Source organism: Mustela nivalis (assembly GCF_964662115.1).
Source record: "Mustela nivalis genome assembly, chromosome: 8".
Classification (NCBI taxonomy): Eukaryota; Metazoa; Chordata; class Mammalia; order Carnivora; family Mustelidae; genus Mustela; species Mustela nivalis.
The window spans coordinates 116,368,041-116,395,834 of record NC_139027.1 but is presented as its reverse complement, the minus strand read 5'-3'; the positions used below and the strand labels follow the sequence as shown (position 1 = coordinate 116,395,834).

Below are 27,794 nucleotides of genomic sequence, written 5' to 3'. Positions count from 1 at the left end.
TCAGTTTCTCCCACAGACCACCTCCCAAATCTGTGTTCGGAAAGCCTCTTGGCAGAAGCCACTCCCACGCGGGACACCCTTGAGGTGCAAACCAGGACAATTAGTGGGTGATTAGGTGTCACTGCTAGGGTAAGAAGGGCCACGCCTCCCTGAGGATTCTGACTGTCCTGCCGGGCAGCACCCCGAGATCTGCCTTGTGAACACGGGGCGGGCTGGTGCTCCGACACACCGTCCAGACAGTCTGCGCACTGCACGCCAAGGAAGCAAGAGCAGGCCGGTCCCAGCATGGCAGGTGAGTGGGCAGGGCCTGGGGGCCTCAGGGCACAGGGGGGAGCTTCAGAAAATGGGGTGTCTGTGTGGTGAAACTTTGAGCATGGATCCTTAGGATTGCCTTGCTACACGATCCACGCGCTGTTCCCTCATGTTCCTGAGAACACAGAGGCCATCCCCAGACGGCCCAACAAGGCCGTGTGGCAGAGCCCTTCCCGGCCTGCAGCCAGGCCTTTCCCACCCACCTGGCAAGCAGGGTAAGAGAGACGGGGCAGAGAAAGGCCTCATGGACTGGGTCCTCTTCAAATTCCCACCCCGAAGATTCGAAGACAGGAGCAGCTCTGTTTGAGGTGAAAAGAGTTATGTGACCTTGAGCCAGAGAAATTACTCCTGGTGCTTCCATCCTCCCATCTGTAAAATGGAATTATAATACAAATTATCTCACAGACTGCTGTGAGGAACTGATGAGACCAAGTGTGCCAAACGCCCCACAATATCTCACATGGGGCCTCGCAGGCAGCAGACCCAGAAAATGTGCCCCCACCCGGCTGTAGGGCCCAATGAGGGAGGGGCCAACTCCCCTCCATCCCAGGAATTCACCTTCTAGCTAACGATTACATATTTTATGCCTCCTCTTGCTAGGTGCTGGGGTCCAGGGGTGAGCAAGTCAGCCCACGCAGGGGTCCTACTCTCATAGGTCTTTAAATGACGTTCCTAATTTTATCCCTTCTGTCTTCTAGTGCTCAGGGTCATGTGACAATCATATGAGTCAACTCTTGTTTATTTTCTGACTTTCAAAGGCAGGTAGTTCAATTTCCTTGTCATATTTCAACTTCTCACTCCACCCTGGCAGGTCCTAACATTCAGGGTCATCCTGGGCCTTCCTGGCTCTCGGGCTGGGTCTGTCTGCTCACTGAGGGCGGGGGCCCCCCAGTTCACAGCCCAGACTGCTGTTTCGAGGGCGGAGGCTGCTTCTGCCCTGTTAGCCCTGGGTTCCAGGGGGATTGGCTCTGCTTCCTTCCTACCTTTCAGGGCGCACCTAGAGGTCCCTCTTCTCTAACTATCTGATATACTATCCGCCTTAAAGTTGGCAAAGTTTAATTGCTGAGAAGGGACCCTTCTGGGTGCAGAGTCGGGGGGGGGGGGATCCAATGTCTGATCCATTACTACCTTGCTGGGTGGTCAGTCCTCTCTCTGAAGCTCAGTTTCTCCAACTGTACCATAACAGGGGAGACCCATCACATCGAAGTGACAGTTAGTTAGGTCGAATTCAGTGCCCTGGTTTTCTGGGTCTTCCTGGCTTCTTGGGGACCTACTCCTCTGGACAGAAGGCACCTGCTCACCATGGAATCCATGTGTGAATGACCAAGACATCGGATTCTGAAAGCAGAGTGCATGGCCTGCGTGCATTTGCTCCTCTCCTTGCTTTCTATGGCAGATATCTCTAGCTGAGCCCCGAACTCTCCCCTACAGGGCCTGGATGTGGCCCCGGCACTCTCCCCAACATAGTTCTTCAAGTAGTCCTACCAGCCAATCGGTGCCAGCAAATGAATTGAGACCCCTTTGCCATTATTGGATTATAATAAGCTTTCAGCTCGGAAATTCTAAGACTCGAAGGACATACTCTGGGCAGGTTCCAGCTGAGATGTTCTTACTACTGCCTACTGGTGAGAGAGGCTGGCCACTTCCAACAGGACCAGAAAGGAAAGGGAGATTGGGCAGTGGCCCCAGGCAACTCCCCAATTAATCATTTAGCTGTGGAGATCAGCTGCTTGTGATGCACACTAAGGATAGGGTCATAATGGGGCCCATTAAAAAACAATTATGCCGAGTCGGGAGTCTGGGAGAGATTGCTGGTGTCAGCACAGCCTCCTGGGCTCAGCCCCACTGGGGGTCAGCCCTGGGGCTGGGACAGAGATCTGGGGAGGAGAGCATCACTAGCTGTCTGGTGTCACCCAAGGAGCTGGGGTTGGTGGTGAAGACTGGGAGTGCGGGCAGCAACTGTTTCCTCCAAGTAGGACTCGTTCCTAAGCTGAGGTCTGGGGCCAGCTAGTGAGCAAGTGAGCTGGAGAGAAGATGCCCTTGGCTGGGTGGGAAGTTGCAGGCAGGGGCAGACAGTGGGGGACCTTGAATGGCAGCATCGTGGCTGTGGATCTGATGGCTCTGGAGCAGGGAAAATGACACATTGACCCTTGTGCAGTCAGAAGAGTCCCTCCTCCTCGTGGAAGCTGGGTTTCTCCATAGTAACAGGATGGACTGAACAGCGTGAGCTAGAAAATGCTGAAAGACTGTTGGAGCCGTGCGGTCATTTCAGCAGAGGTGAAGAGGGAGAGTACAAAGAAAAACAATATGTGTGGGAACAGGGAAGGGGTGAGCCGAGGCAGTGGAGGAGATGTGGAGAGAGTAGGAGGCCCCCCAACCCATGCACTGACCCAGCGAACCGGGAACCCAGCACTGGGCTAAGTACCACATACAGAGACAGCTCACCCTGGCTGAAGCTTATTGCCTGAGAGTGTTTATTAATGGCTCCTCTCACTCTCTGGATTTCCAGGCTTAGGAGATGCATTTTCTCCTTGCCCTACTTGTGGTCCTTACCCCGTCTTCCCGAAAAGTCTATAAGCAAAGTATTAGTCTTATTGCCACTTCTCAGGGAAGGCCATCTGAACCTCAGAGAGGTCCCTTCACTTAGCCAGGACCACACAGCCAATAAGTGGAAGTTTCCGGAGAACACTGATTGGCAGAACACTGGACCCGCAGCCAGTGGCCCTTGGCAAGTGCTGACGATCATCGGAGTCCCAGCACGCATGCGTACTGAGCACCTCGTGTGTGCCAGGCGCTGGTCCCAGCACTCCACATGACTTGTTTCGCTTCAGGGCTACAATATGAGGGGGCGGCTCCTATCACAATGCCCATCTTCACCAGGAGACTGAGGTTCAGAGAGGTTCAGTCATTTGCCTCAGGTCACACAGCGAGTGAACTAGTCTGCGTTTGAACTGAGGTGTGTGCCTCTGAAATCGGGCGCCTAGTCCCAGACGAAAAGAAGGCTGAGAGAGGAAGGTAGGTGGGAGAAGGAAAGGAAAGCAGCTGGAGGGGCCATGAGGCTTTGGGGTGATGGGTCAGGCAGAGAGAATGCTCTTACCACATCCCTCTTTCCGTGTATCGGGGGGTACAGCCTCGGGTTGGGCATCCGTGGACCCTGAGCTCAGGGCCAGAACTTGCCCAGCATCTGTCCAAGGTGGGGGCCCGGGGAAGACAGATGTCTTCCATTCTATCCTCAGGGGCTCAGGTGTGCTGTGGAGCATAGAAGTCCTTGATGGGACATTGTGTCTCCCATCCCTTCCCTGGCGCCCACCCGGGGTCGGTGGAACAAGCTTCTGTAGGTGTGTGCTCAGGGGTTGGGGGGCATCTTGTGGGAGCGGCCGAGAGGAATCCGAGGGAATCAGAAGCACTCAATTCAGCGAACCACCAACAACCCAAATAGGAAAAGTTCTTCTAGGCTCATTTCACAGATAAGGAAACTGAGGCCCAGAGAGAGGAAGCACCTTAACCCTTATCCCATGGAGGGAACCAGTGGCAGGAACCCCACCTAGGCCCAGGACTGCAGAGGGAAGGAAGACAGGAAGGAAGAGCAGGCTTTGGAATGTGGCGACTTGACAGAGGGGATTATGGGTAGTGGGGGGGAACAGGGTGTGGGCAACTGACAGGGCACAGGTGTTCATCCCAAGGGTGTGCCAGGAAGCTGAGAAGCTCCCCTTTTCACACCCTTGTCCCCACCGAGGGACAGGGAGGGACATTCATTCATCCAACCAACATTCACTGAGCCTCTACACTGCTCTGGGCCGGGAGCGGGGCTCAGACCACCCAGAGAGAAGGAGACCTACGCCTTGCCTTCACAGCACTCACAGAGGAGGAGAGAGACCTGTAAGCAAACAGTTATGTCTGGACGTCCTTGATGACTGATTGGAGACGCAGTCTTAGTCTCAGAAGAATTGGAGCTGAGTATATGGAAAAGGAGACATTGGGGTTCTGGAAGCCATCCCACATGCGCAGCTATCTCCTGGCCTTGGGCTGCCTCACATGTAGGCTCCCCCTTTCTGTGCCCAGTGGTCCCTGCAAGCTGAGGAGGACACCTGCTAGGGCCCCCTGGGCTGTAATCACCAGAAGAGTTGCTCGCTCCCCACGGAATCTCGCCACACCCCGCCCCCAGCATACACAATCAGCCCACGGATGCCAGGTCATGAGGGTGTGATGCTCACGAGTACAGACAGAACAGGGACTGGAGCGGGGACCTCTTGGGTCAGGGCAGGTATGGCGTGAGGAGGGGGCAGCGCAGGATTTCTCAGTCACAGCTCTGTGAAGCTGTCCTGGGCTAGAAGGAACAGCTGTGTTCTGGGAGGGTGAGGGAAAGGCAGCATGGGGACAAATGGAGGGGAAGTTTCGAGAAGAAAAGTCTTTGGTTCCGGGGAAGGAAGAACTTTTTCACATCTGAGCCAGTGATGAGCCGCCTCTCAGAGGTACACAAGCAGGAGCTATGACCCTGCAGTCACCCAGAAGTCAGAGGAGGGACTTTGACCCTGGCAGGAAACTGTGAGAGAGATGGTCTTTGAGATTTGGGGATAATGACAGATAATGGCATTTGTGACTCATTCCACCCCTCTTGCCCTGCTGTGATGAGGCTCCAGGAGCCCAGGGATGGAGGTGGGGGTGCAGTAGGGGCAGGGGGGAGCGGTTGGAGCTGGTTTGGACTGTGACAGGGAAAGGGGAAGCCAAGATGGGATCCCTAGGTCTTGAACCCATGACCCTCAGCCCAGGGACTCTTTTTAGCTCCTAACCACCCGCCTTGCAAGAATCCCTGGGGCGTGCCACACTGAGATAATTACCCCCTGCTCCCCACTCATCCCCAACAAAACAAAACACAAAAAAACAATTGCATCCGTTCTGGCTTGTCCCCATACAGGGTGTGGCTGGACTTGGTGTCTTCAGGCAAGAAGCCCCTTTCTTTCCATCTCTGGGTCTCAGTTTTTGTCAGGAAAATACACTATGAACTGACAACCTAAATTTACATGCGAAAGGCACATCACAGGGGCACCTGGATGGCTTAGTGGGTTAAATATCCAACTCTTGATTTTGGCTCGGGTCATGATCTTAGGGTGGTGAAATCCAGCCCCACATGGGGCTCTGAGCACGGCATGGAGCCTGCTTAAGATTCTCTCCCTCTCCCTCTGAGCCACCCCCACTCCCCCATCTAAAAGAAGAAAGGGAGGGAAGGAAGGAGGGAAAAAGGAAAGACGATCACGTTTACTGATACTATTTAAATGAAATCAAACTTTGGGTCCTGATCCCACTGGGCTTGTTGGAAAATTCCATCCCAGGGATTCCTGGGCCGCCTGCATGTTTCAGCTACCTACTGCTGTATAACAAACCGCCCCAACACTTAGAGGCTTAAAACAACAGCAATCATCCTCTCACTCACAAACCCACATTCTGAGCAGAGCTTCGTGGGGACAACTGGTTTCTGCTTCATTTGGGATCAGTGGAGGCAGCACATGACCAGAGGCTGGAGGATTTACTTGCAAGATGGCTTGTCCCCTGCTGAGTCGGTGCTGGCTGTCAGCTGGGCACTCGGGGGGCTGAGGGCTGGGGCTCAGGCTAAGAGTCATGGTTCAGTATTCACTAATTCGGCATTCCCGGTGACTTTAAGTAACCTAAGTACTGTGAATACCCAGAACGGACTGCATATGATAAGAAGTAGCTGCATGAACAAATGACTGGCAGGTTGAAGCAGGCGGGAGGGCACGGCAGACGTGGATGAGACACGTGTCCAGGGCTTGGCCTCACCTCCCTGTCCTCTCCCTGCTCAGGGATCAGAGTCACCGAGGTGGACTGGCTGAGCCAGAAGAATGGTGCCGCCCACCACACCCAGGAGTACCCCGGCCCAGAGCTCGTGGTTCGCAGGGGCCAGGCATTCACCTTGGTGCTGGAGCTAAACAGACCCCTGGAGGACCAGGAGACCGTCATCTTCACTGTGGAGACAGGTAACCGTCTCGCCAGCAACCCCCGCTGGTCTACATCCGAGATCGGTCTGTGACCAGTGATCTGAGATCCTTTGGTCATCAGCGCAGACTGGAAGGAGGCGAGTCCCAGTCCCCCCAGGTGGGCTGAGCTCTGACCCCTAGAGGCTTTTGCTGACCACCTGTTGCAGATGGCCGGGGGGCCCTGCCAGCAGGTGGTGAGAGATGACGCCTGTGCTGGAATTCTCTGCCTGCGAAGGAATCTAGGGCTCTGGAAAACTATGGAAATTCTTCAGGAACTTTTGGAGCCCAGGCTTTTCTTTCCTAGACAGACAAATGACAGACTTTGATTTCAGGGGTGTTGTTACTTTCTCCTAGATCCAGGAGGTGGGTGGGAAATCGGGAACAGCGGAGGTGGACCCCAGCAGTGGCTCGGCGGTTCAGGGCATGAAGGTTGGCATTCCAGGCTTGTAGCTTTTCTGCTTCTCTAGAGCTGGCTTTCCTAGGGATGGCTGGGTCTCCTGATTCCCTCTCCTCTCTGCCAGGACCCCAGGCTTCTGAGGACCGCCACACCAAAGCTGTGTTCCAGGTATCGGAGCCGGAAACGGGCAAGAACTGGACAGTTGTGGAGGAGGCTCAGATGGAGAACACCGTGACCGTCAGCATCACCAGCCCTCCCAACGCTGCCATCGGCCGCTACCTGATGAGCACCAGGGTCTCCTCTCGCCGAAAACAAAATGACCGGAAGCTGGGTGAATTCATTCTCCTTTTCAACCCGTGGTGCCCAGGTAGGAGCTGGCACGTCCAAGGCAGAGGATTTCCGGGAAGCTGTCCTAGAGGTGGGCCTGCCCTTAGCGGGGGATCTGGCAGGCAAGCTAAGCGACACAGAGGTGAATGCCAAGAGCTTGGAGAGAGCTGGGATTAGGCAGAGGAACCTGGTAGCAGGTGCTACAATGATCCTGTGCCAGAGGGACAGGAACCAGTGGTTTTGGGTGTGCGGGGCCAGTCAGCAGGGATGGGAATTTGTGAGAGAAGAGGCCCAGGCTCCCACCATCAACAGTTTTGGTTTAGTCCCCACTCTGCTAAGCCGCCTCCCTCTGTGAGTCTTGGTTTCCCCATCTGCCGTAACCCCTCGAGGGATTACAGTGAGAAGTCATAGTGCTAATGCTTGTGATGTACAAAGTATACTACAAGGAGTACCAGGGTCAGTACTCCGATTAATATTTAAGAAACATGAGGCCGCTGTCAACACCAAGCAGGGTCACCCAAAGAGTCAGGATTCCTAAAGGCCCTCAGCCTTGGGCTGGGTTGGGGTGGGTCTCTGCCTCGGGAATGGAGCCCCCAAGTGAAATGAGGCTTGGCCAGAAGGCAGCCTAGGAGCCCACAGCCCCTCTGCCCTCCCCCTACCTCCCCTACCCCGTCCCAAGCTTCTGGGCACCATCCTGCTGCTCTCCCTGATGTAGCCCCTGGCCCAGGCCTGCAAGGCCAGAGCCCCAGCCCATGCTGGGCCCAACAACTGCTTTTCAGAGGACGACGTGTTTCTGGATTCAGAAGAGGAGAGACAGGAGTACGTGCTGAACGACAGCGGGATCATTTTCCGAGGCGTGGAGAAGCACATCCGAGCCCAGGGCTGGAACTACGGGCAGGTCTCCAGGGGCACAGGCTAGAAGGGGGATGCAGGCTGGGGTGCACGGAAAGTCAGCCCAGGGGCCCTTCTCTCTGTTCACTTCCTCCCAGCAGGGACAAGCCGGGCTGACTCTTAGAGCACATCTGCTCAGTCACTAGCCTACTATTAGCTGTGCCAAAGCCTGGGCTGGGTCCTTGGGAAGGAGAGGTGCTTCGGGTATGGTGCATCATAGAGGAATAAAGAGCCTCCATCAGGGGTTCTCCGCCTTGTGGGTGCACGAGAACCCCACGGAGGGTTTTTAAAACACACAGATGGCTGCCCCCTGCCCCCAGAGATCTGGGGTGGGGCCTGAGAATGTGCATTTCTAACGAGGTCCCAGGTGGTGCTGCTCTGCTGGTCTGGAACCACACTTAAGAATCACTGCCCAGATAACCAGTTACAATAAAAGGTGTGATGGCAGAGGGGAGGAGGGCATCAGAGTGGTAGAGATGGGGCCGGGGGAAATCAGAAAAGCGTGAAGGAAAACCACCTCGGGGATGGCAGAGGCTCGTGGTATCGGGGCTGGGTGTCCCAAGCCGGGCACGACGCGGCTGGGCGGAGAGCAGAGCCCACGGCAGCATGGAGGTGGGAGTCAGGGAGCAAAGGAGACCCTGCTAGAGGAGTCCCGTCCGCCTGGGCTTTGGGTGCCCTGGAGAAAGTTTGGCGGGGTGAGTTAGGGACCCTGATTGTCAGGTGGAGGAACCAGAGGTTAATCACGGGCTCCGGGGCTGGGTCGGGACCAGGTACTGGAGAGTGTGGGGTCCACTTAGGGGGAAACCACTCCCCAGCATGTGGGAAAGTGAATCCAGGGATCCCCAGACCTGCAAAAAGATCTGTCAGAGACCAGGAATCTTCATTTGTATGCAAAAGCCCTCCAGTTTTTAAGTGTTGCCAGTTCATTCAAACGTCTTTGACAAAGTCATTTAAATGAAAGAGGTGTGCTGGGGGCCTAGGTGTGGCTGGTTTGTTCACCACAAACTTCACTGTGGGTAGTGGGGGGCTGGTTCCTGAGCAGGGAGGGACATGGTTAAGGTTGAACTTCCCAGAGTAGCAACAGGCAAATTCCCCTGCACGACACAAGGGACCCACTGGGTAAGCATGGTGGGAGGCTCTGGAATATGGCAAGGCTCCAGCCTCTAAGCACAGCCTTTCTGGGGACAGTTTGAGGAGGATATCCTGAACATCTGCCTCTCCATCCTGGACCGAAGTCCTCTTCATCAAAATGACCCCGCCACTGACGTGTCCCACCGCCACGACCCCATCTATGTCAGCAGGGTCATCAGCGCCATGGTGAGGAGCTCCACCATCCCTGCATACACACGTCCCTCAGCCAACCCCGGGGACACACCCTCTGATTTTCCCAGTCGCCTTTTGTTCAAATTCTCTGCCACTGCCCCAAAACACAACCAAAACTCAGAGGTACAATACAGCCACTTATTGTGCTTAAAATTTTATAGATCAGGGACTTGGGCAGAGCACCGTGAGGATGGCTTGTCTCTGCCCCAAGAGGCTCCAGCCGGGAGGGTCTGAATGGCCACCGATGGCTGGACAGGTTTCACGAGACCATGTGTCTGGGGCCTGGGTTCTAGCAGGCAGGGAGGGGTTCTTCGGTTCTGTCCCCATGCTGTGTCTGCTGGAGATAGGATGGCAAGCTGGCTTGCTCACGGTGGGTCTGGCCCCTGGGCTGGGCTGGTCAGAACCGCTGGGCCTGGCCAGTTGTGAGTCTCTCTCCATGCAGCCTTTCCATGTGACTAGCTTGGGCTTTCTCACAGCATGGCGATCTCTGGTAATCAGAGCAGCTGGCTTCTCGCCACACAATGATTCAAAACAGAAGCACTGGAAGCTTCGAGATGCAGGAGGCCAGGGCCTGGAAATTGACACGGCACCCATTCTGCCATAGTCATGGATCAGAGCAGTCTCAGGCCAGCCCAGATTCAGGGAGCGGGGAACAGGCCCATCTCTCCGTGGGAGGAGTGTCGTCTTTATTCTCCTACACGCAACAGTGTCTCCTCCTCCCAAAGAAAGCCAGAAGGCCCACTGCACGCAGGTGCTAAAATCAGTGGGTGGGTATCTGTAATTCCAAAAAATGTATGAAGCAGATTTCCTTATAGTTGATACTCTTCGTTCCTTGAGATCTTGGAGAGATGTGGGAGCCCAGGGACTCAAAAGCAGTGACCAGTTCCAGCCTTGTGGGATAGCGGTACAGCCTCCAAGTCAAAAGTCCTGAATTCGAGGGTCGCCCACACTTTTTGCTAACTTGTTGCTTGACTGTGACTGGTTCATTAAACTCTCAGAACCCTTAGAATACTGCCTGCATCCAGTAAGCATCTAATGAATGCTAACTGCCTCCATAATGATACCACCAACAGGCCCCAAAACAGATCATTTAAAAGAAGAAATTCTGTAAAATCATAGGTAATTTTCAACAATAGTGTATCCCAACAGAAGGTCATTGAAAATCATAAATGGGGGGCGCCTGGGTGGCTCAGTTGGGTTAAGCTGCTGCCTTCGGCTCAGGTCATGATCTCAGAGTCCTGGGATCGAGTCCCGCATCGGGCTCTCTGCTCTCAGGGAGCCTGCGTCCCCCTCTCTCTCTCTCTGCCAGCCTCTCTACCTACCTGTGATCTCTCTCAAAAAAAAAAAAAAAAGAAAGAAAGAAAATGATAAATGGTACCCAAAGTAGGTAATTTAAGATAGCAGATGCCCCCAGTTTTCAGGGGATTTAAAAGGAGGGGGTGGCCCCCACTGAGTAGGCCATCCAAAGTGGGAGGTGGTGTTACCATGATGAGGTCCCGGAGAGGGAAGCCCTAGCGGCTGGTGAACTGATGCCCTCCTCTGCCCAGGTGAACAGCAACAATGACCGGGGTGTGGTTCAAGGCCAATGGCAGGGCAAGTACGGCGGCGGCACCAGCCCCCTGCACTGGAGCGGCAGCGTGGCCATTCTGCACAAGTGGTTCAAGGGCAGGTTCAAGCCGGTCAAATATGGCCAGTGCTGGGTCTTCGCTGGAGTCATGTGCACAGGTACCCAGGGACAGAAGGTCCCTCCACCCTGAGCCTCTCCCTCCTTTGCCTTCATTTGCATACAGTTGCCTAGACTCCACCCCTTTTCTGGCAAGGGGAGGTGGAAATCTGGTTAATGATGAGAGAAACCAGACAGTTAGTTCCTTTACGTGACTTTTGATTTTTATTTTGCAGAAGGAGGCCCAGCTCCTCCTTTCTTGTGCTCTTTGAGTGTCCCGGAGCAAGTCCTGCGGCCCCTAGAACTCCGCCCCAGTCCCGGGGAAAACAAATGGGCAATTACGTGGCTATTGTAGGACTTCCAAGGTCGGGCCAGCCTCAGAGCCTATTCATACGGGAGTGGTGTAGTGTCTTGGGGAGTCCCCCGTGAGTTTGTACAGGGAAGGGGGCATTTCTGAGATTGAAGCAGGCAAAGCAGAGACACGGAGGGGCTGTGACAGATGTGGGTTCCTGCCACTTGCCAGGCAGGGGGCGGGGGTCTCTACTACCTCCTGGGGGCTGCACCAGCCTCCTGATTTTCAGTCCTTAGGTGCCTGGGGATCGCCACCCGGGTTGTGTCCAACTTTAACTCGGCCCATGATACGGACAGGAACCTGAGTGTGGACAAATATGTGGATTCGTTTGGACGGACACTGGAGGACCTGACAGAAGACAGCATGTGGTGCGTCCCCAGCCCAATGCAAGGGCTCCCCGATTCTGTCTGCAGGAGGGGTGGCCCCGGGGACACATGACCCAGAGGCCAAGTGTGGGGGGACTTAAGATTGGACTGCCTTGAACCCCAGTTCCCGCTCTGTGGGACTCTGAGCCCTCCCCAAGACTCCCTCTGAGTCATCACCCCTATAACCTACCCCCTTCTCCTCTGTCAGCAGCCAGGTGCCCCGAACATGTCTCGGGGTGGGGGAGGGGAGATGACCTCCCTCTGAGGCTCCATCAAGACTCTTCCCACAAAACTTTAAACAATTCATTTTAATTTAACTTTTTGTGGTTTTTTTAAAAAATCTTTATTTATTTGAGAGAGAGCATGAGCAGGAGGGAGTGGCAGAGGGGGAAGCGGGTTCCCCACTGAGCAGGGAGCCCCACGAGGGGCTCAGTCTCAAAACCCCAGGATCACAACCTGAGCTGAAGGTAGATGCCTCACCAAGTGAGCCACCTAGGCACCCTAATTTAATTTTTTTTTACATAGGAAATACATGCATATGCATTAATATTCAAAAGACACCAAATGTGCTACAGGGATAAGTCTCCCTTCCGCCAGGTTCCAGCCTCCTATCCTCCTCACGGAGGCAACACTGAAACTAGCTTCTTACACTGCTTCACAGGGAGGCTCTGCAGATACAAGGACAGACATACTCACAGTCCCTCACTCCCAGACTTTTTACCCACATGGTATCGGCAGGATAACGTAATACTGTTCATCTTGCCCCTACACTTCACAGTTTTAAAATAAAGTTTTAGAAATAATTATAACGCCACACTTGGTGAGCACCTAGTCTATGCCAGGCCCACAGTTCCAAGAGCTGTGTATATACTGACCTGTGTATTCCTCCAGACAGTCCTGCAAGCAAGCTAGCATTATTAGCCCTGTTTTGCCAATGCGGGAACCGAGGCACAGAGAGGTTAGTAACTTGTCCAAGGCTACACAGCAAACTAAGTGGAAGTACTTGGGCATGAGCCTGCTCTGCCTTTCAATTGTATTGAAAACCATGGTCAAAACCAGGAAAAAACGGGTGCCTAGGTGGCTCAGTGGGTTAAGCCCCTGCCTTTGGCTCAGGTCATGATCTCAGGGTCCTGGGATCGAGTCCTGCATCGAGCGCTCTGCTCAGCAGGGAGCCTGCTTCCCTTCCTCTCTCTCTGCCTGCCCCTCTGCCTACTTGTGATCACTCTCTGTCAAATAAATAAATAAATAAATCTTTAAAAAAAAAAAAAAAAAAAACAGGAAAAACCAGATCTCTAGTCTCATTCCTTTTCTCTGCCTCTCTTCTTCCCTTTTCCTTTTCCTTTTGGTTCTCCTCATTCCCTCTCCCTGCAGAAGCACCAAAAAAAAAAAAAAAAAAGTCTCTTTTGATGTTGGAGCCCCTGTACACCCAAGTGCTATCCAGATACGTCCCCACACAAAGACCACTACCTCCTTAAGAGAAGTCCTGGGGTCAGCTGTAAAGATGCCAAATCAGGCAAACCAGGCTTTCTCTCTCCTGCTTCCTTACTGTGTGAACCTTGTGCAGATATGTCACTTTGCCAGTCTTGTGTTGGAAACCTAAAGTCTGAACTCCTTACCAAGACCTACAGAGCTTTGCATAACCTGACTCCTGCCTACCCCCCATTGCTGGCCACAGCCCAGAGATACGTACTTTTTCTCTTCCTTGAAGACACAAAGATTTTTCTCATCTCAGGGTCTTCTCACGTTCTGATCCTTCTGCCTGGAACACTGTTTCCATCAGTCTTTAGATGGCTAATCCTTTCTTATTTAAGCTTTAAGCCTCATCTTAGATGTCATTTTCCTAGAGTAGGTCTCCATGGGTTACTCGCCGCTCAGGTGTCTCTCTTTCTTCCCAGCGTTTATTGTTACTTGCGTTTATTTTATTTTTCTGCTTTCTCATCTTTACCTCTTTTCCTGTTCCCCTTTCTCCTTTGTTAGAAGGTAAGCTTCATGAAGGCAAGATCTTCCGTCTTATTTGTGATGGTATTTATGGTACCTTGAACAATAGTTTCTTGATACATATGTGTGTGTATACATATATTGAGATATATATACACTCACAAATTTATGTGTATACATATACACACACATACATGTATCCACACGTACATATATTTCACTACCAGATTGTATATAGAACTGCTCACCAGTATGGTTCAATGAATGGTTCCCAAGATGGAGCCCCCAGGATTTCAGAGTTTGGGACAAGGGCCTGGCTCACAATAGGAACTTGCCATCCTCTGGCCTTGGTCCTCACCGAAGCCCCCCCACCCCCCACCCCAACCACCGCTCCCTCCTCTCTCTGCAACAGGAACTTCCATGTCTGGAATGAGAGCTGGTTTGCCCGCCAGGACCTGGGCCCCTCTTACAATGGCTGGCAGGTTCTGGACGCCACCCCCCAGGAGGAGAGCGAAGGTAGGGTCTCAGCCGAGTGGGTCGCAGATGCCCTGCTTTCCCTCACCCATGCTGCTCACACCCATCCCTCCTGCTCAGGTGTGTTCCGGTGCGGCCCAGCCTCAGTCACCGCCATCCGCGAAGGCGATGTGCACCTGGCCCACGATGGCCCCTTTGTGTTCGCGGAGGTGAACGCAGACTATATCACGTGGCTGTGGCACGAGGATGAGAGCTGGGAGCGGGTGTACTCGGACACAAAGAAGATCGGGAGATGCATCAGCACCAAGGCCGTGGGCAGCGACTCCCGTGTGGACATCACCGGCCTCTACAAGTATCCAGAAGGTAAGGGCAATAGGGCAGTTTCTGTCGGTTTCCCAAGGTGACCTTGTGCTGCAGAGAGGCAACCGCAGGCCAGCCTGGGCCTATGAAGGCAAGGGAAGCAGCCATTACCCAGCTCTCGAGCATCACTGCCGTGTAGACAGTGGGAAGGGAGCATAACTGAACACATGGAATTTGGAGCCAGACTGCTGGGTTCAAATCTTGAGTCCTTTATGAGTTGCGGTACTTCTCTGCACCTTGGGTTCCTCATCTGTAAAATGGGAATGGGAGTAGCACTGACTCTCTGGTGGGGGTGGGGGTGGGGGGGGATACAGCGTCTAGAACTCTACACCTGGCACACAGCCAGTCCACAATGGGGCCGGCTCTCCTTATCAGATGAGCCTTCGGACCCAGTTGTCAAAGAAGCTGCCACCTGGATTTTTGTGCGAAATTTCCCAATCTGAAGTTGTTAACAACTGATTTTAAATGTATTTAAACAGTCCCAGAACCAAATGCAGTGTATATGGCTGAGACATGCATCCGGCTCCTGGGATTGAAGACGGAAAGGAGGGGTGGTTTTGCCTAGAGAGGAGGGGGACTGAGCAGTGAGGCCCCAGGACGGGGGGAGAAGGAAAGGGGTGCCCGCCTCACCATGCGTGATGCCCGCAGGGTCCCGCAAGGAGAGGCAGGTGTACCGCAAGGCCGTGAGGAAGCTGTTCAGCGTGGAAGCCTCCGGGAGGAGGACCCGCCTCCGCAGAGCGGGTGGCCGTGGTCTTTGGCGAGAGGACCTCCTGGAGCCCGCCGCCAAGCCCAACATCACCGGCAAGTTCAAGATGCTGGAGCCGCCCAGGCTGGGCCACGACCTGAGCCTGGCTCTGTGCTTGGCCAACCTCACCTCCCGGGCCCAGAAGGTCCGAGTCAACCTGAGTGCAGCCACTATCCTGTATACCCGCAGGCCGGTGGCCGAGATCCTGCGCAAGTCCCACTCAGTGCGGCTGGGGCCGGAAGAAGGTAGGAAGGCCCTTGCCTGTGGGGGGACCCCTTACTGGGGGCGGGGGCGCCAGGGGGTATTTCCCAGCATCCTGCGCTCATTCCCAGGAAAGACAGGGATGATGCTAAGCATGTGTTCAGAGCCTTGCCTCTTGTCCCCACTTGACAGGTGAGAAAACTGAGCTCAGAGGAGCTAAGTAATGAGATTAATAATAGAAGTCCACAGTCATCTGGTGGCAAACTCATAGGGAGATGAGGTGATCTCAATCTCTGTGAATACTTATACCCCAAATGAATCCCTGCTGGGAACATCTCACAATCTATGGAGGATCCCTCGTCACCTGCCTAAAATCCAGAAAATTCTGGAGCCCATCTGGCTTCCGGAGTCCCACGTGAGGGGCATGGACCAAAAGCAGTGGTTACTAGGTGCTTATGTGAGCCAGGCCCTGTCCTGAGAATTCTGTACATGTCAGCTGCTATCTCCACGATGTTCTCTGCCCTCAGCCCCCCTTTCCTCCTCTCCTGTGTCTGTCTGTCTGTCTGTTTCTCTCCCTCTCCCCCTCACATAACATTCTGCATTCTGAGGATTCAATTAAGCAAAGACGTTGCTCCTCTGGGCCCTGTTTCAGAAGCTTGTGTGTTTTGACAGAGGGAAAACATGTCAAGGAGACATCACACACTTTTTCGCATCTTGGCTTTTTATCTCTCACGAAATCCAAATCGCAAAATAACACTTCCTAAGGAAATATTAACTAACACGCACTTTCTCCTGACTTTTCTTCGTATTCAAAGCAATGCGTCTTCATTAAAGATTTTGAGGGCACAGGGAGAGATCAGCTGTGATCCTGCCACCCACCTACAAATTGTGAACATGTTTTCCTTCTTTATTTTTAATGCCTGTTGCTTTTTTGCCAAACATGTCTGATTACATTGTGGGTACTCTGTTTATTAGTGCCTCTCCCTGTTCACATTACATTGTTATTTACATATTTTTATAAGTTCTTCATCCCCATCATTTTAGTAAATGTGTAATCTTTAAATAAATATACAGATCGTTCTTTTGATACGCAGCGGGAGTCAATTTGATAATATTTTATGGAGGCGGCTTAGAATTTGCATTTCTAACAAGTTCCCAGATGATACTGATGCCACTGGTCCCAGGACCACGCTTTTGAGAAGCCCTGATCTCCCGCCACCCAAGGAGTAAATGATGTAACACATGTAAAGCATTTGGTGGGATGCCTGCCACCTAAGGAACATGTAAGTTATCATAGGGATTGGCAGGATTATTGAGATGATAAGTTGGAGATAATAACACTGACTCATGGAATTGTTCAAGGATTGAATGAGTCCATCAGCGAGTGTGTTTCCAAGTGCCCAGTCACAAAAGTGAGTAAAAGTTAGTTTTTATAATTATTAATTATTGCTGTTACTGTGTTAAGGATTCTCCCAGTCATGATCAACCAGACTAAGGAAGTCCATAAAGCAGTGTAGAGTTTTGACAGGTGGATCGGAATTAGGGCATTCAAGAAGTACCCACCATTTTGCAAAGCCCTGGAAGACCAGCAAGTGAGCCAAGTTCAAATCCTTTAAGGACCTTTTCCACAGGTTTAAACCTGATACCCTCAGGGGCAGAACAGAAACAGACACACCCAAAGAGCAGCAGGGGGTGGTAGGGCCAGAGGCAAATCAGAAAGAACATACTGTACCCAAAGGAAAAGAACATACAGTGGTCCCAAAATACCCAGATATGACTGGCAGTCTGCTGGGGCCCATGGCGACCCATACTCAAGAGACAGAAAAGCACAGGCAGAGTGTCTGTGGCTGGTGAGAGACCCAGATGGCCAGGACCACAGGAGCTCAGAAGGCTGAGGGCGTGAGATCACTGAGTGGTGTAGCCGTGAAGGCTTTCCTCCTGGGGGGCCGACTAGGATGGGCCTTAATGGGGAGGGAGGGAGGAGAAACAGTGAAGATTGGCCTCCTCACTGAATTGGAAGATGGAGGCAGACCTTTGACCCCCCTCCTTCTCTGCACCTAGCACATAGTAGGTGCTCAGTAAATAGTGAGTGGCTTCCTGATAATGGCCGGAGAGACTTGCATCTGGAATTTTTAGGAAAAGTTTAAACACACCTCCGGGAGTTCTTGGAGAAACAATCTAGTGTCATGGTAGCCAACTGGCTTGAATTTGAATCCCATCTCATCTTGGCTCCTTGATTGACTTTTTGTGTAACACTGGACAAGAAACTAACCTCTCTGAGCCTTAGGTTTCCTCATCTGTGAACTGACAATAATAATGCCTGTCTTGGGTTTGTGGTAAGGAATGGAGCCTTCCCTTCCTCCTCTTGGGTTCCGTTGAAAGACCCCTAACTTCTGCCTCTCCTTTTCCTTCCAGAGAAACAGATCCCAATCACAATATCTTACTCTCAATATAAGGAAGATCTGACAGAGGACAAGAAGATCCTCTTGGCTGCCATGTGCTTTGTCACCAAAGGAGAGAAGCTCTTGGTGGAGAAGGACATCACTCTGGAGGACTTCATCACCATCAAGGTGAGTCCCATCTGCCTCCACCACCCTATTCCCGGCAGGCTCCCCTCACAGCTGGAGGAGAGCATCAGAGGCTGGGGCAGTTGTGCTTTTAGCCCTGGCTTCAGCTCTCCAGGGCAGAGACAAATGGCATGGATGCAGAAGGATCGATAGAATGATGGAGCTCAGTAAGGGGGTAGGTGGATGCAAGGGGTAGCCGTGACTCCTGCCCATTCCAGGCTCCAGCCAGCATCCTAGCTGGGACCCTTGGGTCTCCTCTGGGAGCGTGGAGGGGGACAATGATGTATGGGAATCACCCCTCCAGGTGCTGGGCCCCGCCGTGGTAGGGGTGGACGTTGTGGTGAAAGTGATGGTGGTCAACCCTCTTCTGGAGAAAGTGGAGGACTGTGTGCTGATGGTGGAGGGCAGTGGCCTTCTCCAGGGACAGCTCAGCATCAAGTAAGTGTCAGCCTGGGAGTGGGAGACCTACCTTCCTTATACAATGGGCCATGGAGAAGCGGCCAATGGTGGGGCAGGGTGGGAGAGACTCTGGACCCCTAGGAACCAGCTCACAGCCTAGACACACCAGCCTTCCTTTATTTATTCATTCCTTTGTTCATTCGGTCATGGGCTTGGTCGTATAACTCACCCACTCACCCACCCACTCATTCACATGACCCTTAATCAGAAGGGCCTGTTCTCTGGTGACTGTTGGGAATGCCAAGATGAGCAGATGAGGTTCTGCCTGGAGAAGTGTTCTCACAGACGGATGGTCCTTCAGATGAGGATAGTGCAATTTGTGCAGAGAGATGAATCAATCCCCAGGGCCCAGGGAAGCAGAGGCAGCCCTTAATTGGGAATGGGGTGAAACCAGGGGAAAAGCCACAGTGGAGCTGGCCTTAAATGATTAATCAAGAAGCTTTTCAGGCATCAAGAAGGATGGAGGCTTTCCAGCCAGAGGTCTCAATGGCTGGGGTCATCAGGGAAAGTCTCCTGGAAGAAGAAGAAGGACTTGATATTGTCCTTGGGTACAATTAAAATAGGAAGGGTATCCTAGGTGGGAGGAACAGTGCAGACAAAAGACCCAAGAGAGGAAGCATAAGGTAGTGTCCAGGGCACAGGGAGAGGACAAGCCTGGCTGGCTGGAAAGAGTAAGAAGTGGTGGAAGGGAAAATTAAGCTGGAAGCATACTGATAAGGCTTGAGTGTCAGTCTCAAGGTCTGACCTTGATCCCAAAGGTTCTGGAGATGGCAGGCTAGACTCAGAAGGGGAGGGAACTGATGATCTGCCTTTTCTCCCATCCCCTTTCCCCAGTGTGCCCACCCTGGAGCCCCAGGAGAGGGCCTCGGTCCAGTTCAACATCACCCCGACCAAGAGTGGCCCGAGGCAGCTTCAGGTGGACCTTGTCAGCCCCCACTTCCCGGACATCAAGGGCTTTGTGATCATCCATGTGGCCACAGCCAAGTGACCAGCCGCCACAAGGGACTGAGAGGGGAGGAGATGGCCCCCATCCCTTTCTTATCCACCTCTTTGTCTCTCCCGCGTGGGAGCCAGGAGGTCCAAGTTCCAGTTCTTCTGTTTTTGCCCTACTTGGTGAATCTGGGCAAGTCCCTTGCTCTCCTGAGCCTCAATTTCCCCATCTGTAAAATGAGTTGTTAAACTCAGCAATCCTTGAACTTCTGGACAATGACGGATGACGTAGGGAGCGTCTTTCACCTTCAGCAATCATCCTCCTGGCTGGGAGGCTGACAGACCAAGCCTCACAGGACCCGAGGCCCATCCAGCTTTGCCACCTCCTATCCCATCTGCTCACAATCACCCTGGCCGACCCCTGTGTTGCCCTTGCTTCTCTCTCAGCTCCTCTGACCAGCTCCAGACCCAAGAACATCCCCCCAGTTCTGCAAAGGACCCCAAAGTGTTAGAGCTGGCCCCTAACATCCCCAACACTCCCATTTTACACAGAGGGAAGAGCCTTGCCCACAGCCATAGGGTGAGTGAGAGGCAGAATTGGGGCCCGCGCGCGTGCCACTCATACCATTTAAGCTTTACCCCAAAGTCATGTGCTGAAAAATCATTAGAATTGAAGCAACGGGAGATCTTCCCTTTGTGAAGACCTGGGCCCAGCATCCGAGGGGACCCTGAAGATAGAAGAGGCTGATGGCATCTGGGGACAAAGCCCCAAATCTGATCTCGTCATGGTCATCGGGGGTCTCTTACCACCGGCCCAGGGGTTGACTTTTTAAGAATGAGAACAGCATTCAGTGTGCAAAAACACCACCAACAGCATACACTACACACAATCGTGTTCTTAGCCTCAAAACAGGACAGAGGCCTCTGGGACAAGGACTAGAGTGGAGACCACCAGGACCTGAGGATAACCACACAGGTCCTAGACATCAGCTCAGAATGTTCTAGACAGCCAAAAGAACGACAACGAATCATAGAATTTAAGTCATCTGCACAACAACAAAACAGGCTCATCGGCAGTGAGACATCTCTTGGACGTGAATTAAAGTGGGAACAACTTACATAGAAAGTCTCTGGTAAAAGAAGTCAGGCAAATACACAGACAGTGTGCAATGGGTGGTGTGACCCATGCCTTGTGACCAAGGCATCGGTGAAGGCATCTGTCTGACAATTCTATGCAGCATGACAGCTTGGAGAACCCCAAGGCATGGAGGACCCCCTGTCCAAACTGAAGTTTGGGATGCTGATCCCGTCCATCTAAGAGGGGTCACTGGAGGTCCAGAGTGGGCAGCCACTTCCTCAGGGGTGAGCAGCAGGAAGGGGCCCAGGGCCCTGACTCCAATAGAGGGGATCTCTCATGCTTAGTAAAAGGGACTCTCCTTTCAGCAAGGAAACCATCTTGGCCCCTTGTACTGGCCCCAGACATCTTGTCCTTCAAGGAAATTCCAATTGCCCTTGTTCCTCAGGCTTGGCTGTATCAGGCTGCCCCTCCAAGAAAGAGTCTAGGGTGCAGGACATTTAGTAAAGAATGACCTGGGGGTCCACACAGAGGACGGGACGGGGAGAAAGCAGGATGGGCAGAGGGAAGAACCGAGCCATGACACAGGTCCATTGGCAGCCTGGGCCCACACAACAGGCCCATGAGAGTTGTCCCAGGTTGGGCCAAAGTGGCTGTGCCTTTCTGTGCCTGCATCAGTCACTGATTTGCCCCAGAAGAAGCGTGCCTTTAGGCAAGATAGCCCTCTATGGCGGAGGCCATCCCTGATCATCTGCAGTCAGCCATGCTGGTGGGGCAACAAGCCCTCCACTGAAGGAAGGGCCAGATGGTGAGTCTCCACCTGCCTTCTGTTCACCCAAGGACAGAACAGTGACATTACCAGCCCCCTGTGCTTACCTTCCAGCAGGTGGAGACAGGGCTCGATCACCACATTTTAAAAGGCACAAAAAGCTAAAATGAGAAACGAGAGTAAAGAAGTAGACAAACCCATGGGTAAGCTAATACATGTAGTGATGTGTGTCAAAGAGAAAATAAAGGCCAGTATCGCCTCTCCCAGAGTTGTGGGGGACAGAATAGCATCACTTTCCATGGGGACCTCAAGGAATCTCTGAGGAAGTGATATTCAAGGTCAGATTTTAATATAACTAAAAAAATGATTAAAAAACTAAATGAGTGGCTTACTACATACTAGGAACTGTTGCAGGTACCTTACCTATATTAATTTATTTAATCTCCTAACAACTCAGGGAGGTACATACTATTATCTCCAACTTCCACCTGCCTCATGGCACAACCAGGGCTGGGCACCATGACTCCAGCAGAGATCTGGATGGAAGGGGTGTTTGGAAGCATCACGGAGCGGGGAGGGGGAGAAGGAGACGGTGGAGGCGGCAGCACCCCAGGCAGTGCCCGCGCAGGGTATTTCCTGCTCTGACATAGTTGCCACACATTCCAGTTACCGATCGCTGTGTAACAAACCGCCCCATGACTTAAGGCTTAAAATAATGACAATTATTTTGTGAATAAATTTGCAGTTGGGTCTGGGGCTTGGTCGGGATCACTTGTCTCTGCTGGACTCTGTGGAGCAGGGACAGCGCCAGGGCTGGGCCAGGATCGTCTGAAGGCTTATCCACTCCCATGTCTGCTGATGGACGCTGGGGGTGGGTGTCAGCTGAGTACCAAGCTAGACCATCAGCCAGAACACCTACCTGCAGCCTCTCTACATGGCCTGAACTTCCTCACAACATGGTGGCCATGGGACAAAAGCAAACATATATACATATATATATATATAGAGAGAGAGAGAGAGAGAGAGAGAGTCAGGTGAAAGCCATGTTGCCTTTAGGCCTTGGGGCTGGAAGTCGTCCAGTCCCACTTCTGCCACATTCTTTTCACCAAGGCTGTGACAAAGTTCTTCCAAGTTTCAAGAGGGAATAGACCCAGTTTGTGGTAAAAAGTGGAAAGATCCCAGAAAAACTTGTAGAACTGGAAATTCTGCCTGCTCCTAGATGCTCTGAAGACTCGCAAAATCCCATATTGCCCTGTGTCTCATCTGTCTCTTGGTATCCTCTCCAGTTTGCACTTAATTTCTACACTGCCCCCTTTTCTTAAGCCGACAAGGATCTGTTTCTTCTGCTTGCAACCAGGAAGTGTGACTCATGTAGACGCTGAGGTGGACATGAACTTGGTCTGAACTTGGACCAAAGTGAAGGCCAATGTGTTCCAAGTGTCCTGTGGCTCACTACCTTCTTCTTGATATTGGTCAGCAGTCCTAACCTTCAGTCTCTAGGTGGTAATCATCAAAGAGGATTTACAGGCCAGCACCTTGACCCTGACCCCTCCAATAGCTTCCCATGCATGTTATCTGTGCCCATGCTGCAGCCTGAAAAGGCTCTGACCATTGAAGAGGAAGCCTCCTCTTCAATGGAGAGAGTCAGTGGTTCTAGGACTATTTCTTAAATTGAAGCAGGCAAGGTAGAAAGGTAGTTGTCGTAATTGTGGTACTCACGTTAGCCAGCGTCCTCCAGGGAAATGGAACCAATAGGATGTATATATTGGACTTGTCAGCCTCCATAATTGTGTGAGCCAATTCTGTAATCCACTCTGTTTCTATGGACTTTCAATGAACAATCCAACCCAAAATTTATTTTTAATTTACACACAATCCACCAAAAAATATGAAATACTTAGATGTCAATCTAACAGAGCATGTGGATTTACATGCTAAAAACTGATGAGATGAGAGAAATCAAAGAAGATCTAAATAAATGGAGAAATACTTCCTTTTTTTAAAGATTATTTATTTATTTATTTGAGAGAGAGAGAGAGATCACAAGTAGGCAGAGAGGCAGACAGAGAGGCAGAGGGGGAAGCAGGCTCCCCGCTGAGCAGAGAACCCTATGTGGGGCTTGATCCCAGGACCCTGGGATCATGACCCGAGCCAAAGGCAGAAACTTAATCCACTGAGCCACCCAGGCTTCCCTGGAGAGACATTTCTTGGTCGTGGATTGGAAGGCTTAACAAAGATAAGAAGTCAATTATCCCCTAAGTTGTTATACAGGTTTAGTGCAATTCCCATCAAAATCCCAGCCAGGAAATTTGATAAATTGTACTTCATCACAATTCAAAACTTCTGTGTCCATGAAAGATGCTGTTAAAATAATGAAAGACAAGCTACATACTGGGGGGGGGGGGGGGGGAATGTTTGCAAACCATGTTATCTGACAAAGAACTAGAATCCAGACTACATAAAGAACTCTCAAAAATCCAACAGTAAAAAAACAATCTGAGGAAATGGGCAAAAGACATAACCTTTTCACTGAAGAGGATATACAGATGGCAACAAAAGCCCACGGAAGGCTATTCAATATTATTAACCTGTAGGGAAATGCAAATTAAAACCACAATGAGACATTGCTATAGATCAACAAAACAGTTAACATTAAAATCTAGTGGCAATGCCAAATGCTGGCAAGGATGCAGAGAACCCTGATCGCTCTTATCTTGATGGAATAAATGTGATATATTACAGTCGCTGTAGAAATAGTTTGGCGAGGAAGGAAGCAAGGAAGGAAGCAAGGAAGGAAGGAACCACTAAAACACAAACTAGCAATTGCACTCCTGGGCATTTACCCCAGGAAATGAAGTTAGTGTGCACCCAAACACATGTGCATGGATGTCTAGGAGCTTTATTGGTAACAACCCCAAACCAGAAACAAGCTAGATTTCCTTAACTGCTAATTCAGCTGGGGTCCATAGCATGGACTACTACTCAGCAACTAAAAGGAATGGACTATGGATACTCCTGGAGAAATCCCCATAGAATTATGCCAAATAAAAAAAAAGCCAATTCCAAAAGGTGACATACTATATGATTCTATTTCTACCACATTCTTGAAATGACAAAATGCTAGAAATGGAGGAGAGATTAGTGGCTGTCTGAGGTTAAGGAGGTGTGAGGGTGAGAGTAGGGTGGGTATAACAGGGCAGCACAAGCATCTTTGTAATGGAAGGTTGTCGCCCTTGACTGTATCAAGTTCAGTATCCTGGCTGGGATACTGTATTGTAATTTGCAAGATGTTACTGTTCAGGCAAATTGGCGGAGGGCTACCTGGGATCTTTCTGTATTGTTTCCTATGACTGCATGGAAACTATTGTTATCCCAAAATAAAAATGTTAATCTAAAAAATAACTGATGGAGGTTTGCTTTATTGTGTAGTGTATCATCCACCCTCAAGAATGTTACCATGTGGGGCGCCTGGGTGTCTCAGTCAGTTAAGCATCTGCCTTCGGCTCAGGTCGTGAGTGATCCCAGAGTCCTGGGATCGAGCCCCACATCGCATCAGACTCCCTGCTCAACGGGAAGCCTCCTTCTCCCTCTCCCATTCCCTCTGCTTATGTTCCTTCTCTTGCTGTCTCTCTTCTGTCAAATAAATAAATAAAATATTTCAAGGAAAAAAAAGGAGTGTTACCACATGCTTAGGAAGCAGGTGTGTTCTGCGGTGGTTGGGCGGGGCGTCCCATAGATCTGTTAGGCCAGCATATTGGTAAGAGCTGCTTTGAAATCTTTGCTCAGAGATTGTATGCATTGACTGTTTTGTTTGTGGGTTGTTGTTGTTTTTTTTTCCCCTGCAGGGAGAGGGGGAGGTCATGCTTTCCTAGCTTGTGTGAGTGTGTGTGTGTGTGTGTGTGCGCGCGCGCTGCATGTCTTCAAGCATTTTTTACTGAAGACTAGACATTTTACATCAGATATTCCTCCCACTCTGACTTCTGATCCCTCCCAGGAGGGGCAGTGGCTACTGCTGTTTCTTTGTTTCTCTGTGTCCTCCTTTTGTTGGCCTGGATTGTAGCATCTCTTTGCCTTGCGTTGTGTGGTGGCTGACCTCTCAACTTAGAGTTCGGAGTTCTTTTGTTCTTGTTTTTAAGTCTGACTTCTTAGAGGTCATCCCTGGGTCAGCACATGATGAATCAAGGGTTGGGGTGAAGCACCTTGAGCCAGCATGCCTCCTCTCCTTCGCTGATGCATGTATGGGTGGTTTCAGGAATGCATTCAAAGTCGAGGCAATTTACAAGAGGGCCCTATCTTTTAATCTCTTTTTTTTTTTATTTTTAAAGATTTTTATTTATTTGAAAGACAGATCACAAGTAGGCAGAGAGCAGGCAGAGAGAGAGGAGGAAGCAGGCCACCTGCTGAACAGAGAGCCCAATGCAGGGCTTGATCCCAAGACCCCCGGGATCATGACCTGAGCTGAGGGCAGAGGCTTTAACCCACTGAGCCACCCAGGTGCCCCGAATTTCTGTCCTCACACTCAGCCAGGAAGGAGTAGCTGGCTGGTGTTCTCTATGCTCTCTTTTTAAGGGCTTACAGCCTTAGCTATGACCTCAGCCTTCCAGACCACCAGGGACAAGTAGGATCTTACCAAGCCTGTCTGGCTGCCTCCTTCCCACATATCCACTATTAAATTTCTGGCTGGTCTATCTGTTGGTGCTTGCTCCAACCAGTTCAGAGGCCTTAGGCTAATGGAGACATTGGTCTTCTCTGATAGTTTGCCACTGATCTTGCTGTTGGGTTTGACATCGCTGCAGGGCATGTAATATTCTACACTTTTCTCCAATAAAGTCCAGTCTCTTCATCCATGCAGCCCTCAAGGCCTGCCTTGCCCTGATAGGACCACAGAGCTGGGGGTAGGGGACCAGAAGCTCTAAGCTAAAATGCCATGGATTTCCCATGGGTCTTACAGAGGTTTGGTAGATTTTCTTAAATAAATGCTTCTCAATTTGTGTCTAACTTACCACATCCAAAATTGAATCCAAATCCGAATCCCTGATTCCTGTCACCTCCTACTGTAGATGGAAACCCCTTCTGGGGAGCCCTCTGGGTCAAAATCCTTGGAATTATTCTTTACCCCTATTTTCCTCTCTCATCTCATGACATCCAACTGCAAATCCTGTCAGTTCCGCCTTCAAAAGATGCCCAGAATCCATCTGCTTCTTGGCACCACCACCAAGCCACTCGGATCCCAGCCACTACTGTCTTTTGCTTAGAATATTACAGTAGCCTCCCTCCTAGTCTCCCTGCCTCAGCTCCTACTCCCCTTCTCTCCTTTCTCCTCGAGGCAACCAAGGGAGCCTTCCAAAGGTAAGGTATATCATGTCATTGCTTTGTTCCAATCCCCTCCATGGGCGTCCCATCTCACTCAGAGTGAAAGCAAGGGTCCTCCAGGGCTTCTCTCTGGCCTTTCCTATCACTGTCTTTCTTACCCACTCCTCAAGAGCCAAAGGGACTGTATCAGGCAGGACCTGATTAGTCATGCAGTCATCTGTATGGGGAAAGTTTAATACAAAGAATTATTGAGGGGCTTCAGGGTGATGCAGTCAGTTAAGGGTCCAATGCTTGATTTCTGCTCAGGTCATGATCCCAAGGTGGTGAGATCAAGCCCTGCCACAGGCTCTGCACTAGGCATGGAGCCTGCTTAAGATTTTCTCTCTCCCTCTGCCCCTCTGCTCCCCACCTCACTTCTCTCTAAATAAATAAATAAATAAATAAATAAATAAATAAATAAATAAAATTATTGGCTATAACGCGGGTTGGAGTAATAGGGAATTAGATAATAAGAAATAAAGAGCACTCCAAATAATTTAGAAACTTCCCATTTAATGATCTGTGACTAGCCTTACCGCAGAAAAAGCCCCCAGGAAGAGCCCACTCCCGCCCTCCACCAAGGCTGAGACCTCGCTTGCTGTAGAGGACATGCTATGGTGAGCACATCTGTGGAGAAGTGAGCTGTGGCCTCTCTAGTGGAAGTTGCTGGAAATCTGCCCTGTCAGATGCAAGGGAAAGCCATTGGTGGCAAGGTATCTCCCCAGGGGCGCTCTTACAAAACCTCGGGAGACAGGTGTCCCGGGGAGGCTGCTGGCCATGGGGGGCTGATGGCTAGGGCGTCGCAGGAGCCGGTGCTGACAAAGCCTTCCTCCGTGCAGAAGCTGGTGCTGTTGAGACCACCCGGGCTGTGGGAGCCGGGCCCCAGAGAAGCAGTGCAAGCTGCAGGAGCCCGGGAGAACTCACCAGAAGCGGAAAGCAAGCCCTAGCACCCTGCCGTGTCTCTCCAGCGCCCTCTGCCGACAAACTATGACATTGCGCTCCTGATCAAAAGGCTGGGTTTGGGGCTGAGACGCAATAAATTGGTAGCTGACGCGGAGACCTTGTTGATGTTTTGTGAAAAATAAAGAGCGCTCCCACCTGAATGCCTTTGCAGTTGCTGTACCCCCTACCTGGGATCCTTTTTGTCCATCCCCAACCACACCTGCCAGGCTTGCTCCCTCATTCCAATAGGTTTCTGCTCAGATTGCTCTTTATCAGCAGGACCGTCACTGATCCCCTAATTAAAGAGCTGCACTCACAGCATTTCACATCTCCCTTCCTGATTTACTTTACTCCATGGC

At 51.4% G+C, this 27,794-nt stretch overlaps 1 protein-coding gene across 1 annotated transcript; it reads left to right on the top strand.

The window, feature by feature from the left end:
• The first annotated feature begins 216 nt into the window (after positions 1–216).
• On the top strand, positions 217–19,468 carry TGM6 (transglutaminase 6). Its single transcript, XM_082743821.1, has 13 exons — positions 217–292; positions 6,132–6,305; positions 6,827–7,069; positions 7,809–7,927; positions 9,109–9,237; positions 10,791–10,968; positions 11,488–11,626; positions 13,974–14,077; positions 14,156–14,398; positions 15,044–15,385; positions 17,757–17,911; positions 18,213–18,346; positions 19,202–19,468. The coding sequence occupies exons 1-13, from the start codon at positions 286–288 to the stop codon at positions 19,353–19,355; spliced, it is 2,121 nt and encodes a 706-aa protein (XP_082599947.1). The 5' UTR covers positions 217–285; the 3' UTR covers positions 19,356–19,468.
• The last annotated feature ends 8,326 nt before the right edge of the window (positions 19,469–27,794 follow it).

What these genes read in the sequence shown, in the direction of transcription:
- TGM6 (XM_082743821.1), top strand. An exon ending in TTTCAACCCGTGGTGCCCAG is followed by an intron (nt 7,070 to 7,808) that starts GTAGGAGCTGGC and finishes ACTGCTTTTCAG; the next exon opens with AGGACGACGTGTTTCTGGAT. An exon ending in GCAGGGTCATCAGCGCCATG is followed by an intron (nt 9,238 to 10,790) that starts GTGAGGAGCTCC and finishes TCCTCTGCCCAG; the next exon opens with GTGAACAGCAACAATGACCG.